Source organism: Staurois parvus, unplaced genomic scaffold (genome assembly GCF_062004578.1).
Source record: "Staurois parvus isolate SC_StPar_1 unplaced genomic scaffold, SC_StPar_1.0 ptg000191l, whole genome shotgun sequence".
NCBI classification, from domain to species: Eukaryota; Metazoa; Chordata; class Amphibia; order Anura; family Ranidae; genus Staurois; species Staurois parvus.
Window position 1 is genome coordinate 3,355,868 of NW_028317987.1, and position 16,995 is coordinate 3,372,862.

The window sequence follows — 16,995 nt, forward strand, 5'->3', positions numbered from 1 at the left end:
ACATTGTTGATAAAATGCTGAAACGTTGCAAAGTCCAAATGGCATTGTAGCAAACTTGCTCATCAGAGATGGACGTGGAGTTCCCCTGTTTTATTAGAAGTATTCCTCAATCCTTTATTCCTTATCTCCTCCCTTCCTGAGAGGCACAGGGACAGATGTGTAAGTGTTAAAAGTTGCTGGCAGACTGGAGCAGCAGGGGGTCCAGCACTACAAAGCCCCCCCATAGAAACAGCAGACTCTCTGTCCAAGGGACCTGTTTGATTTCACACCTCAGGAATGGATGGCAGAACCTTCTCAAGAGTTCAAGGCATTCCCCAGAAGCACAAACAAGATAACATTTTTAACAGATCTGGTTTTCCGTTTCATATCATGGATTATGACAGATGTTGGTTCTAATTCAGAGTTCGCTCGACTGACCCCTCCCTAAACAGCGTATTGGTCAGTTACTCAGAGCCATTTCCCCTGCTGGGGGACTTTTAAAAACTCAGGCTAACAGGCCTAAAAAAAAAAGCTAAAGAGATCTCCTAATTTTAACATTGTAACAGCAGGAGATCAAAGACCCTTCGCTCTGCAACTTAGATCTGCTTACCTTAAGGCTGAACATGGCAAGTAACTTAACCTTTTAACTTCTCCTTGTTATCTCTTTGCTGTGCTACTTTCCATGTATATACAGTTGCAAGAAAAAGTATGTGAACCCCTTGGGACTACGTGGAGTTTTGCATGAATTGGGCATAAAATGTGCTCTGAACGTCATCTAAGTCACAACAATAGAAGAACACAGTCTGCTGAACATAATACTACACAAACATTAGATGTTGCCATGGTTTAATTGCACATAACATGTAAACATTCACAGTGCAGGGAGGAAAAAGTATGTGAACCTTTGGACTTAATAACTGGTTGACCCTCCGTTGGCAGCAATAACCTCAACCAAACGTTTCCTGTAGTTGCAGATCAGACCTGCACAACGATCTGGAGTCATTTTGGACCACTCCTCTTCACAAAACTGTTTCAGTGTAGCAATATTCTTGGGATGTCTGGTGTGAATCGCTCTCTTAAGGTCATGCCACAGCATTTCCATCGGGTTGAGGTCAGGACTCTGACTGGGCCACTCCAGAAGGCGTATTCTGTGCTGTTGCAGCCATTGTTTTGTTGAATTACTTGTATGATTTGGGTTATTGTCCTGTTGCATCACCCATCCTCTGCGGAGCTTCAGTTGGCGAACAGATGGTCGTACGTTTTCCTGCAAAATGTCTTGATAAACTCTGGAATTCATTTTCCCATCAATGACAACAATCCGTCCAGGCCCTGAGGCAGCAAAGCAGCCCCAAACCATGATGCTCCCTCCGCCATGTTTCACAGTGGGGATGAGGTTTTGATGTTGGTGTGCTGTGCCTTTTTTCCTCCACACATAGTGTTGTGTGTTCTTCCCAAACAACTCAATCTTGGTTTCATCTGTCCACAGTATATTCTGCCAGTAGTGCTGTGGAACATCCAGGTGCTCTTTTGCAAACTTCAAACGTGCTGCAATCTTCTTATTGGACAGCAATGGCTTCCTCCGTGGTGTCCTCCTATGTACTCCATTCTTGTTTAATGTTTTCCTTATTCATCTTACCGTTCGATCAACAACTGCTGCTAGACTCATACACCTTACCAACCAATCAGCAACTGCTGCTAGACTCATACACCTCACCAACCGATCAGGGACTGCTGCTAGACTCATACACCTTACCAACCAATCAGCGACTGCCGCTAGGCTCATACACCTTACCAACCGATCAGCGACTGCCGCTAGACTCATACACCTTACCAACCAATCAGTGAACGCTGCTAGATTCATACACCTTACCAACCGATCAGCGACTGCCGCTAGACTCATACACCTCACCAACCGATCAGCGACTGCCACTAGACTCATACACCTTACCAACCGATCAGCGACTGCCACTAGACTCATACACCTTACCAACCGATCAGAGACTGCCGCTAGACTCATACACCTTACCAACCGATCAGTGACTGCCGCTAGAGTCATATACCTCACCAACGGATCAGCGACTGCTGCTAGACTCATACACCTCACCAACGGATCAGCGACTGCTGCTAGACTCATACACCTCACCAACCGATCAGTGACTGCTGCCCCTCTCTGCCAATCCCTTCACTGGCTTCCACTAACCCAACATATAAAATTCAAAATACTAACCACAACTTACAAAGCCATCCACAATCCTGCCCCTAGCTACATCACCATCCTCATCCACAGATACTGACCAAATCGCCAGCTCCGCACCTCCCATGATATCCTCCTCTCTATCTCCCTCATCACCTCCTCCCATGCTCGCCTCCAGGACTTCTCCAGAGCCTCTCCCATCCTCTGGAACTCCCTACCACAATATGTCTGGTCAGTCCCCACCCTGTCTGCCTTTAGGCGATCTTTGAAAACCCACTTATTCAAGGAAGCCTACCCCACCCCCACCTAAGAACTGTACTTGAATCTCCTCCACCAGATCATCCCCCACAGCTATCACCTTTTGTATCCCCTCCCCCTTCCTTCAGATTGTAAGCTCCATGAGCCGGGCCCTCCTATTCCTTCTGTACTGAAATGTATTGTAATTGTACCGCCCCCCTTATATTGTACAGCGCTGAGCAGACTGTTGGTGCCATATAAATCCTGTATAATAATAATCATATACTCCTGACCACTACACTTAGTTTGCAGGGCTGTATATAATAGTCTCCTGAGCCCTGCACTCTGGGACATTATTCATGATTAACCGTAAACTGATGACCTGTAAAGGCTTTTGAAGTCACCTATGAGAAATGTTTCATCGTTACACCGACACACACAATTTTTTTTTCTACTCTTTATTATATTTTTACTTTTAACAAGATTGTAATCATAAAATCAGAAAATAGTAAAGGCAGAAATCCGATTGGTTAGGAAGATCCCTTGTCTGGAATGTGGGGGCGGAGTCATTATTATTGGTGTACAATACAATACACAACGTGTTCCATTATTATAACAAAGTATTGTAGAAAAGATCCCAACATAGAAAATGGGGGAAAGGAGGAAATAAAGGCGGATATGAAGGGGAATCTGTGTACGGGGAACACCTTAACAATCACCACCATTTTATTCTCCAGGGCCTCTGATGTCACAGAATAGATGTTTGGGGGTTTATCTCATCTTCAGGACCAAAATCTGCATTTTCCCATGTGTGCAAAATCATGCAAAAACAGCTCTGGCAGTGAGAGGGTTAATGTGGGCTAGATGGGATCCCTCTGCTGGGGTGACATTAGAGCTCCCCCTAGCTGAACCCGGCCCCCCTCCACTCAGCTGCCGACCGCCTACACGACAGAATCCTTCCACTGTCATGTCCTGACCTAGCCACTAACACGTACAACGACTCACTATCAGCTACCCTAGACTCTCTGGCACCCCTAACCACACGCTACATCAAACCCAGACCGCTCCAACCATGGCAGAACGACCACACTAAATGCCTCAAACGTCGCAGTCGTGCGCTGGAGAGACTATGGCGCAAAACCAGGTCCCCCCGTTCATTCTCCCTCTACAAATCTGCCTTCCTCACTTACACCTCCTCCCTCCACGCCGCCAAGCAGGCTTACTTCGTAAACCTGATTAACACCCTCTCCACCTGCCCTCGCCGACTCTTCTCCACCTTCAACTCCCTGCTCTCTCCCCCCCCTCCTCCACTCAGTACCTCACTCACCGCCCACGAGATTGCCACTCATTTCCACAATAAAATTGATGCTATCCGTCAGGACATAGTCAACTCGCAATCTACCTCCCCACCTAGCCTCCCCCCCCTATCTCCCCCTCATCTCTTCCCTCCTCTGACCTCGCAACCGCACTGCCCCCCTCCACACCCAAGACCCCGCTTACCGTAACCCCACCAGCTCTGCACTCCTTCAGCCCCGCTACCACTGAGGAAGTCACCAGGGTCTTCTCTGAAGCCCGCCTCACTACCTGCCCCCTAGACCCTATCCCCTCTCGACTCCTCCAGTCACCCCCCTCTTCCCTCATCTGCTCCCTCACCCACATCTTCAATCTCTCCCTCTCTACCGGCGTATTCCCCTCCCCCTAAAGCATGCGCACATCACCCCCATACTCAAAAAGCCCTCCCTGGACCCCTCTGACCCAAACAACCTCAGACCCATCTCCCTGCTGCCACTCACTTCCAAACTCCTGGAGCGCTTAGTCTACAACCGCCTAAGCGCCCACCTAACTGACAACAACCTCCTTGATCCACTACAGTCCGGCTTCCGTCCCCTACACTCCACCGAAACCGCCCTCCTCAAAATCACCAATGACCTACTTACCGCCAAAGCCAAAGGCGACTACTCTGTCCTCCTCCTCCTAGACCTCTCCGCGGCCTTCGACACAGTTGACCACCCCCTCCTCCTTAATAAACTATTCTCCCTTGGCGTCAGAGACACCGCTCTCTCCTGGTTCTCCTCTTACCTATCCCGACGCTCCTTCAGCGTTTCCTACAATGGTGCCACCTCCCCTTCCCTCCCCCTCTCTGTTGGGGTCCCCCAGGGCTCTGTCCTTGGACCCCTTCTCTTCTCCATCTACACCTCCTCCCTTGGCAAACTCATACACTCCCACGGCTTCAACTACCATCTCTATGCAGATGACACTCAAATTTACCTCTCCACCCCTCACCTCACCTCCACTTTCTCCGCCCGCATCACTCACCTCCTAAACGACATCTCTGACTGGATGTCGCTCCATTTCCTCAAACTCAACCTCTCCAAAACCGAGCTTCTCGTCTTCCCTCCTGCCCGCGCCCCCCCCCCCATCCTATCCATCACTACTAACATCACCACCATCAATCCCGCCCCGCAAGCCAAAGTCCTTGGGGTCATTCTGGACTCTAACCTCTCCTTCCAACCTCATGTCAAATCACTCACAAACACATGCAGGCTCCACCTCCGCAATATCGCCAAAATACGCACCTTCCTTACCCCAGACACCGCTAAACTACTTGTGCACTCCCTGATTATCTCACGCCTTGACTACTGCAACTCCCTCCTCACCGGCCTACCCCAGTGCAAACTCTCCCCGCTTCAGACCATCCTGAACTCAGCTGCCAGACTCATCCACCTCACCAGCCGCTCCACCTCTGCCACCCCCCTCTGCCTCTCCCTCCACTGGCTCCCTATCGCCCAACGCATCAAATTCAAACTACTCACTCTGACCTACAAAGCCATTCACAACACTGCCCCTAACTACCTCACCGACCTGATTCCCAAGTACCACCCTACCCGTACCCTTCGCTCTTCACAGGACCTCCTTCTATCTTGCTCCCTGGTCTCCTCCTCACACGCACGTCTGCAAGACTTCTCCAGGTCCTCCCCCATCCTCTGGAACTCACTACCCCAATCCATCAGACTGTCACCTTCCCTCCTCACCTTCAGGCGCTCCCTGAAAACCCACCTCTTCAGGGAAGCCTACTCCACCCTCACCTAACAGCCGTTCTTCATTCCTCCTACCACTCCATCCCCCACAGCCACTTCCTCCTGTACCACTACCCCCTCCCTCCCAGATTGTAAGCTCGAAAGAGTAGGGCCCTCTTACCCCTCGTGTGCTGTTCGTAGCTGCTGTAATGTTTCATGTACTGTCCCCCCTTCTATTGTACAGCGCTGAGCAAACCCTTTGGCGCTATATAAACTCAATGTAATGTAATAATAATGTAAGCTGCAGCCTGGTAATAACATTGCTGGGAGGTCTATTCATTTCTCTGCTCCATACTTCCCGTCTTTATAGAAACGTCTCCTGACATTTGGGGGTCTATTCATAGAATGTGTAGAACCATTCACCTGGTGAAAGTGCATGTCCATTCCTCCTGTGTGAATGGGGAATGGTGAATGTTAGGAGTCTATTTGCTGAGCGGGATGAATATTTCCCATTGATTTCAAATGAAACATGTTGCCCTTGTACACTAGGTGGTGCTGATTACTATGATACTTAGCGCCATCTAAAGGCCAAATGAGGAATTTTGGGTTTTCTATCAATGATTGGATTAATGATATGGTTTTATTTATTTATGTTCTTCAACTCATAAATGTATGAGAGTGATCTCCAGTATTTGTATGACACCCCCCCTCACATAGTACACTAATAATATGTTGGGGGTGTGATCTCCGGTATTTGTATGACACCGCCCCTCACATAGCACACTAATAATATGTTGGGGGGGTGTGATCTCCGGTATTTGTATGACACCGCCCCTCACATAGCACACTAATAATATGTTGGGGGGGTGATCTCCGGTATTTGTATGACACCGCCCCTCACATAGTACACTAATAATATGTTGGGGGTGTGATCTCCGGTATTTGTATGACACCGCCCCTCACATAGCACACTAATAATATGTTGGGGGGTGTGATCTCCGGTATTTGTATGACACCGCCCCTCACATAGTACACTAATAATATGTTGGGGGGTCTGATCTCCGGTATTTGTATGACACCGCCCCTCACATAGTACACTAATAATATGTTGGGGGGGTGTGATCTCCAGTATTTGTATGACACCCCCCCTCACATAGTACACTAATAATATGTTGGGGGTGTGATCTCCGGTATTTGTATGACACCGCCCCTCACATAGCACACTAATAATATGTTGGGGGGGTGTGATCTCCGGTATTTGTATGACACCGCCCCTCACATAGTACACTAATAATATGTTGGGGGGTGTGATCTCCGGTATTTGTATGACACCGCCCCTCACATAGCACACTAATAATATGTTGGGGGAGGTGACAAGCATGTGTCCAGCCGTGACAAATTATTGCCGTATTTAATAAACTCAGTGACTTCTTTATAATCGTCAGCTCCAACTCCAAAATGCCTCATTCAGGAAAAACAGTTCAATACCGCATTATGGCCACTAGATGGAGCCAATGATCATAGGAAATCACTGTATGAAAAGATCCCAACATGTGACATGGCTGAATGATTGCTGGTCATTTTAGTTAATCTATTCTCTAAGTGGGGTGGTATCTATTGGGCCAATCCCTTTTACAAACCACACATAATATCGCCCTTCAAAGTGAAAACAGAAACGATTTGCACAAAATCAAAGAGTAGAAATATTTTCCGGTGGATCCCCTCTACCCAGACACCATATGTAGACATAGAACAACAAGCTGTGTTCCCTCTCGTGCCGCACTCCTCCAACCACCCAAACCCACACAGAAGCAAAGGGAAATAATGAGAGGAAAGTTCCCCCCTAGTTTGGGGTGGAGTTCTCCTTCCCTCCTGTTGGGGGATGGGAGAAGGATGGACTGAAGACAGAGAGACGCTTCGGGGTCACCACTGTTCTGTAGAGCCTTGAAATGAAGGACATCAACTTCAGAAGTTCTTGTTGTCTGTGTAAAGTTCCCCGATAACGAGATCTGGGCTCTCCCGGCTTCTAGCTCTGTAACCCGCTATATCATTATCAGGAAACGCAACTCCGACACCCAAGAAGGGCTGAAGTTGTGTCCTTCATTTCCAGGATCTACTGACCACTCTGCACCCCGACATTTACTGCACTTCATCCATGTCTTTGGGGGCCTCTCATCTCCTTATCAACTGTTTCTTCCATGATGAAGATCAGCCATGGAGTATATCTGAGGTGTATATCAGGGTGTGCTTCTTCCCCACATGAGAGCTGGGATGTCCAGCAACATTCATCTAGAAGACATTTCCCACACTCAAGGCACTAATACACCTCCAGGGTTGTGTGGGACCCCTGATGTACAGGAAGACAGGACTTCAGTGAGGAACATTTCCCTCACTCAGGACAGGAAAGTGGCTTCTCCCCCGTGTGAGATCTCTGATGTTTGGAAAGATGGGACTTCTGTGAAAAACATTTTCCACACTCAGGACAGGAATATGGCTTCTCCCCCGTGTGAGATCTCTGATGTTTGTGAAGACTAGACTTGTCTATAAAACATTTCTTGCACTCTGTACAAGAATATGGCTTCTCCCCCGTATGAGATCTCTGATGTGTGTAAAGATTGGACTTCTGTGAAAAACATTTCCCGCACTCTGGACAGGAATACGGCTTCTCCCCTGTGTGAGATCTCTGATGTGTGTAAAGACTGGACTTCACTGAAAAACATTTCCCGCACTCAGAACAGGAATACGGCTTTTTCCCTGTGTGAGATCTCTGATGTGTATAAAGATTGGACTTCCATGAAAAACATTTTCCGCACTCAGAACAGGAATATAGCTTTGTCCCCATGTGAGATTTCTGATGTCTGGAAAGATTGGTCTTCTTTGAAAAACATTTCCCACACACAGGACAGGAATATGGCTTCTCCCCCGTGTGAGATCGCTGATGTGTGTAAAGACTGGACTTCACTGAAAAACATTTCCCGCACTCAGGACAGGAATACAGCTTCTCCCCCGTATGAGATCTCTGATGTGTGTAAAGATGGGATATCTGTGTAAAACGTTTCCCACACACATGACAAGAATATGGCTTCTCCCCCGTGTGATATCTCTGATGTGTGTGAAGACTGGACTTCCGTGAAAAACATTTCCCACACTCTGGACAGGAATACAGCTTCTCCCCCGTGTGAGATCTCTGATGTGTGTAAAGATTGGACATCTGTGAAAAACATTTCCCACACTCAGGACAGGAATACGGCTTCTTACCCGTGTGAGATCTCTGATGTCTGTAAAGATGGGACTTCACTGAAAAACATTTCCCGCACTCAGGACAGGAATATGGCTTCTCCCCCGTGTGAGATCTTTCATGCACATTAAGACCAGATTTAGAACAGAACCTCTTCCCGCACTCAGTACAGGAGAACCTCTTCCCTGTTGGATGGCCGGCCCGGTCCCGCACAGTCTGAGGTTCCTCAGGATACGAGGAATCCGATGGTCCATCTACACTGGGTGGTGCCGGATGGACATTGGAGGGAGCCGGGTTTTCTCCTGGACTATACTGTGTGATGTCCTCATCTTCTACTTTCCAGTCTGGAGACAAAGTGAGACAATCCTCGGAGGTTTTCCTCATCTCCCGGCCATGGACTAAAATACAAAGACAAAGAGGATTACTAGACAGGAGCTGATTGGTTCCTCCAAACCAGGACTCCGCCCACATCAGGCAGCTTGGTCTCTGGGGAGCTTACAATTCCACCCTCAAGGGAACTAGGAAATGGCTCCTCTGATCTCCTACCAGGTCATTTCTTTATTCATGGACCTTAGTCAGAGAGTGAGGACACAACCAGAACTGTCTTTTATAGGAGGGGCAGTGATGAGGGGATTATAGGACGAGGGTCCCCACCCCCTCTATCACTCATCGCCATCTTCCCAACATCATTGGGGTATTGACTCCTCCCTCATTATCACTTTCTGTTTAAGGGTCCAAAGTTGGAGGATGTTATCACATTATTATCACCATGTAAAAGTCTGTGCTCCAATCACATCATCCGATATAAAATGTCCAGCTGGGAGGAAATAAGTGTAACAAAAGAGAATCCATATTATGTGTATATATAGCAGTAGGGGGAGGGGGAGAGCAGAAGTCAGGACTATGGAATGTACAACATAGAGTATATAGTGCAGGGGTCAGGAGTATGTAATGTACAACATAGAGTATATAGTGCAGGGGTCAGGAGTATGTAATGTACAACATAGAGTATATAGTGCAGGGATCAGGAGTATGTAATGTACAACATACAGTATATAGTGCAGGGGTCAGGAGTATGTAATGTACAACACAGAGTATATAGTTCAGGGGTCAGGAGTATGTAATGTACAACATAGAGTATATAGTGCAGGGGTCAGGAGTATGTAATGTACAACAGAGTATATAGTGCAGGGGTCAGGAGTATGTAATGTACAACATGGAGTATATAGTGCAGGGGTCAGGAGTATGTAATGTACAACATAGAGTATATAGTGCAGGGGTCAGGAGTATGCAAAGTACAACACAGAGTATATAGTGCAGGGGTCAGGAGTATGCAACGTACAACACAGAGTATATAGTGCAGGGGTCAGGAGTATGCAACGTACAACACAGAGTATATAGTGCAGGGGTCAGGAGTATGTAATGTACAATATAGTGTATATAGTGCAGGGGTCAGGAGGATGTAATGTACAACATAGAGTATATAGTGCAGGGGTCAGGAGGATGTAATGTACAACATAGAGTATATAGTGCAGGGGTCAGGAGTATGTAATGTACAACATAGAGTATATAGTGCAGGGGTCAGGAGGATGTAATGTACAACATAGAGTATATAGTGCAGGGGTCAGGAGTATGTAATGTACAACACAGAGTATATAGTGCAGGGGTCAGGAGTATGTAATGTACAACATAGAGTATATAGTGCAGGGGTCAGGAGGATGTCATGTACAACATAGAGTATATAGTGCAGGGGTCAGGAGGATGTCATGTACAACATAGAGTATATAGTGCAGGGGTCAGGAGTATGTAATGTACAACATAGAGTATATAGTGCAGAGGTCAGGAGTATGTAATGTACAACATAGAGTATATAGTGCAGGGGTCAGGAGTATGTAATGTGCAACATAAAGTATATAGTTGGGCAAAAAAGTATTTAGTCAGCCACCAATTGTGCAAGTTCTCCCACTTATAAAGATTAGAGAGGCCTGTAATTGGCATCATAGGGAGACCTCAACTATGAGAGACAAAATGAGAAAACAAATCCAGACAATCACATTGGCTGATCTGGAAAGAATTTATTTGCAAATTATGGTGGTAAATAAGTATTTGATCACCTACAGGGGTCAGGAGTATGTAATGTACAACATAGAGTATACAGTGCAGGGCTCAGGAGGATGTAATGTACAACAGAGTATATAGTGCAGGGGTCAGGAGTATGTAATGTACAACATAGAGTATATAGTGCAGGGGTCAGGAGGATGTAATGTACAACATAGAGTATATAGTGCAGGGGTCAGGAGGATGTAATGTACAAGTTATATAGTATCAGGGTCAGGACTCTCAGTATTAGTATTCTGTAATCAGTGGAAGCTTAAATGTTTACTGTAGACAACATGTAGAGGTGAGCTGGTATTAAACCATCCTGAAACAGGTTAGGTTGGAGGTGAGCAAATCATTGGACAGAGCGGTGGTGGTGGCTGTGATATACGTGGACAGAGGGATGACTGTGGACGTGGTATACTTAGACAGAGGGGTGGCAGGGGATGTGGTATACTTGGACAGAGGATTGGCGGCGAAAGTGGTATACTTGGACAGAGGAGTTGCTGTGAACGTGGTATACTTGGACAGAGGAATGGCTGTGGATGTGGTATACTTGGACAGAGGGGTGGTGGTGGACGTGGTATACTTGGACAGAGGGGTGGCGGTGGACGTGGTATACTTGGACAGAGGGGTGACGGTGGACGTGGTATACTTGGACAGAGGGGTGGTTGTGAACGTGGTATACTTGGACAGAGGGGTGGCGGTGGACGTGGTATACTTGGACAGAGGGGTGGCGGTGGACATGGTATACTAGGACAGAGGGGTGGCGGTGGACGTGGTATACTTGGACAGAGGGGTGACTGTGGATGTGATATACTTGGACAGAGGGGTGACTGTCGACGTGGTATACTTGGACAAAGGGGTGGCTGTGGACAAGGTATACTTGGACAGAGGGGTGGTGGTGGACATGTTATAATTGGAGAGAGGAGTGGCTGTAGACATGGTATACTTGAACAGAGGGGTGGAGGTGAACATGGTATACTTGGATAGAGGGATGGCGGAGGACGTGGTATACTTGGATAGAGGGATGGCGGTGACCGTGGTATACTTGGACAGAGGGGTGGCGGTGAACGTGGTATAAATAAAAGTAAATAAAAGAAATGAGCGCTGCATTTCTTTTATTTATGTATTTTGGGACTTTTATGTGTTTTCCTATATGTTCAGCTGCTTTGCATTGTATATGAGCGCTTACTATATACTATTATTCCCGGTGAACGTGGTATACTTGGACAGAGGGGTGGTGGAGGATGCAGTATACTTGGACAAAGGGGTGGTGGTGGACGTGGCATACTTGGACAGAGGGGTGGCTGTGGATGCAGTATATGTGGACAAAAGGGTGGCGGTGGACGTGGTAAACTTGGACAGAGGATTGGCAGTGGACGTGGTATACTTGTACAGAGGGGTGGCTGTGGACGTGGTATACTTGGACAGAGGGGTGGTGGGGGGTGTGGTATACTTGGACAAAGGGGTGGCGGTAGACGCGGTATACTTGGACAGAGGGGTGGCTGTGAACGTGGTATACTTGGACAGAGGGGTGGTGGGGGGTGTGTTACACTTAGAGAGAGGGGTAGCGGTGGATGTGGTATACTTGGACAAAGGGGTGGCTGTGGATGCTCTATACTTGGACAGAGGGGTGGCTGTGGACGCGCTATACTTAGACAGAGGGGTGGTGGTGGATGTGGTATAATTGGACAGGGGGGTGGTGGAGGGTGTGGTATACTTTGACAGAGGAGTGGCTGTGGATGACGGTATACTTGGACAAGGGGTAGCGGTGGATGTGGTATACTTCGACAAATGGGTGGAGGTGGACATGGTATACTTGGACAGATGGGTAGCTGTGGATGCAGTATACTTGGACAGAGGGGTGGCAGTGGACGTGGTATACTTGGACAGAGGGGGGGTGGGGGGGGTGGTACACTTAGACAGAGGGGTGGCGGTGGACGTGGTATACTTGGACAAAGGGGTGGCAGTGGACGTGGTATACTTGGACAGAGGGGTGTATGTGAACATGGTATACTTGGACAGAGGGATGGCGGTGGATGTGGTATACTTAGACGGAGGGGTGGCGGTGGACGTGGTATACTTGGACAGAGGGGTGGCGGTGGACGTGGTATACTTGGACAGAGGGGTGGCGGTGGACGTGGTATACTTGGACAGAGGGGTGGCGGTGGACGTGGTATACTTGGACAGAGGGGTGGCGGTGGACGTGGTATACTTGGACAGAGGGGTGGCGGTGGACGTGGTATACTTGGACACAGTTCCCCACACACGGCTAATGGGGTGGAAAAATCTGAATGTAAATGGATAGAAAACTGGCTGAAAGATCATATTCAGAGAGTAGTGGTTAATGATTCATACTCTGAATGGTCTGGGGGTGTCAGTGGAGTACCCAAAAGTTCAATGTTATTAGTGGGGTACCCCAAGGTTCAGTGTTATTAGTGGGGTACCCCAAAGTTCAGTGTCAACATTGGTGTACCCCAAGGTTCAATGTTATTAGTGGGGTATTGCAAGGTTCAGTGTTATTAGTGTATTAGTAGTGTACCCCAAGGTTTAGTGTTATTAGTGGGGTACCCCAAGGTTTAGTGTTATTAGTGGGGTACCCCAAGGTTCAGTGTTATTAGTGGGGTACCTCAAGGTTCAGTGGGATTAGTGGGGTACCCCAAGGTTCAGTGTTATTAGTGGGGTACCCTATGGTTCAGTGTTATTAGTGGGGTACCCCAAGGGTCAGTGTTATTAATGGGGTACCCCAGGGTTCAGTGTTATTATTGAGGTACCCTATGGTTCAGTGTTATTAGTGGGGTTCCCCAGGGTTGAGTGTTATTAGTGGGGTTCCCCAAGGTTCAGTGTTATTAGTGGGGTTTCCCAAGGTTCAGTGTTATTAGTGGGGTACCCCAGCGTTCAGTGTTTTTAGTGGGGTACCCCAAGGTTCAGTATTAGTGGGGTAACCCAAGGTTCAGTGTTATTAGTGGGGTACCCCAAGGGTTCAGTGTTATTAGTGGTGTACCCCAAGGTTCAGTGTTATTAGTGGGGTACTCCAGGGTTCAGTGTTATTAGTGGGGTACCCCAAGGGTTCAGTGTTATTAGTGGGGTACCCCAAGGTTCAGTGTTATTAGTGGTGTACCCCAGGATTCAGTGTTATTAGTGGGGTACCCCAAGGTTCAGTGTTATTAGTGGGGTACCCCAGTGTTCAGTGTTTTTAGTGGGGTACCCCAAGGTTCAGTGTTATTAGTGGGGTACCCCAAGGGTTCAGTGTTATTAGTGGGGTACCCCAGGGTTCAGTGTTATTAGTGGGGTACCCCAAGGGTTCAGTGTTATTAGTGGGGTACCCCAGGGATCAGTGTTGGGCCCCTTACTTATTAATATATATATAAACAATATGGGGTGTGAGATTATAAATCCCATTCCAGTCTTTGCAGATGACACCAAGCTGTGCCGGGGAATAACGTCCTTACAGGATGTCTCCAACTTACAAGCCGACCTCAATGCTCTGTGTAATTGGGGGGCTATGGGGCCAATGAGATTTAATGTTGATAAATGTAAGGTTTTGCACTTGGGGGGGCTAAGAATATGCATCATACATACTAGGGGGGTACAACTGGGGGGAGTCAATGGTGGAGAACTATCTGGGGGGGGTCAATGGTGGAGAAGGATCTGGGGGGGTCAATGGTGGAGAAGGACCTGGAGGAGTCAATGGTGGAGCAGGATCTGTTGGGGTCAATGGTGGAGAAGGATCTGGGGGACAATGGTGGAGAAAGATGGGGGGTCAATGGTGGAAAAGGATCTGGGAGGGTCAATGGTGGAGAAGGATCTGGGGGGCAATTGTGGAGAAGGATCTGGAGGGGTAGGGGTCAGTGGTGGAGAAGGATCTGGGGGGGTCCATGGTGTAGAAGGATCTGGGAGGGTCAATGGTGGAGAAGGATCTGGGGGGCAATTGTGGAGAAGGATCTGGAGGGGTAGGGGTCAGTGGTGGAGAAGGATCTGGATGGGTCAATGGTGCAGAAGGATCTGGGGGTTCTAGTAGATCACAAGCTTAATAATGGCAGCAATGAAAAGCTGCGGGTTCTAAAGCGAGAAAAATCCTCTCTTGTATTAGGAGAGGTATAGACTCCAGAGAGAGAGATATCACCCCCCCTCCCCCCGGTACAAATCATTAGTAATACCTCATATGGAATATGCAGTTCAGTTTTGGGCTCCAATTCACAAAAAGAACATTGGGGAACTGGAGGAAGTACAGAGAAGGGCAACCAAACGGATACGAGGCATGGAGGAGATCAGCTATGAGGAGAAATTAGAGGAACTGAATGTATTCTCTACTGAAAAGAGGAGATTAAGGGGGGGATATGATCTCCATGTATAATACATAAGGGGGGATATGATCTCCATGTATAATACATAAGGGGGGATATGATCTCCATGTATAATACATAAGGGGGGATATGATCTCCATGTATAATACATAAGGGGGGATATGATCTCCATGTATAATACATAAGGGGGATATGATCTCCATGTATAATACATAAGGGGGGATATGATCTCCATGTATAATACATAAGGGGGGATATGATCTCCATGTATAATACATAAGGGGGGGATATGATCTCCATGTATAATACATAAGGGGGGATATGATCTCCATGTATAATACATAAGGGGGGATATGATCTCCATGTATAATACATAAGGGGGGATATGATCTCCATGTATAATACATAAGGGGGGATATGATCTCCATGTATAATACATAAGGGGGGATATGATCTCCATGTATAATACATAAGGGGGATATGATCTCCATGTATAATACATAAGGGGGGGATATGATCTCCATGTATAATACATAAGGGGGGATATGATCTCCATGTATAATACATAAGGGGGGGATATGATCTCCATGTATAATATATAAGGGGGGATATGATCTCCATGTATAATACATAAGGGGGGATATGATCTCCATGTATAATACATAAGGGGGATATGATCTCCATGTATAATACATAAGGGGGATATGATCACCATGTATAATACATAAGGGGGATATGATCTCCATGTATAATACATAAGGGGAGGATATGATATCCATGTATAATACATAAGGGGGGATATGATCTCCATGTATAATACATAAGGGGGGATATGATCACCATGTATAATACATAAGGGGGGATGTGATCTCCATGTATAATACATAAGGGGGGATATGATCTCCATGTATAATACATAAGGGGGGGGGGATATGATCTCCATGTATAATACATAAGGGGGGGGGGATATGATCTCCATGTATAATACATAAGGGGGGATATGATCTCCATGTATAATACATAAGGGGGATATGATCTCCATGTATAATACATAAGGGGGGATATGATCTCCATGTATAATACATAAGGGGGGATATGATCTCCATGTATAATACATAAGGGGGGGGGATATGATCTCCATGTATAATACATAAGGGGGGGGGATATGATCTCCATGTATAATACATAAGGGAGGGATATGATCTCCATGTATAATACATAAGGGTGGATATGATCTCCATGTATAATACATAAGGGGGATATGATCTCCATGTATAATACATAAGGGGGATATGATCTCCATGTATATTACATAAGGGGGGATATGATCTCCATGTATAATACATAAGGGGGGGATATGATCTCCATGTATAATACATAAGGGGGGATATGATCACCATGTATAATACATAAGGGGGATATGATCACCATGTATAATACATAAGGGGGGATATGATCTCCATGTATAATACATAAGGGGGGATATGATCACCATGTATAATACATAAGGGGGGATATGATCTCCATGTATAATACATAAGGGGGATATGATCACCATGTATAATACATAAGGGGGGATATGATCTCCATGTATAATACATAAGGGGGGATATGACCTTCATGTATAATACATAAGGGGGATATGATCTCCATGTATAATACATAAGGGGGATATGATCTCCATGTATAATACATAAGGGGGGGATATGATTACTATGTATAATACATAAGGGGGATATGATCTCCGTGTATAATACATAAGGGGGGATATGATCTCCATGTATAATACATAAGGGGGGATATGATCTCCATGTATAATACATAAGGGGGGGATATGATCTCCATGTATAATACATAAGGGGGGATATGATCACCATGTATAATACATAAGGGGGATATGATCTCCCTGTATAATACATAAGG

The 16,995-nt window shown here is 46.7% G+C and overlaps 1 protein-coding gene across 1 annotated transcript in view; it reads right to left on the bottom strand.

Annotated features, from left to right (window-relative positions):
* Nucleotides 1-16,995, bottom strand: part of LOC149461882 (uncharacterized) — a 154,411-nt gene that overhangs the window by 60,328 nt on the left and 77,088 nt on the right. The window contains exon 2 of the mRNA XM_089677730.1: nucleotides 7,862-9,063. Coding sequence (XP_089533856.1) covers nucleotides 7,862-9,063 — 1,202 coding nt within the window. The remainder of the gene's footprint in view (nucleotides 1-7,861; nucleotides 9,064-16,995) is intronic.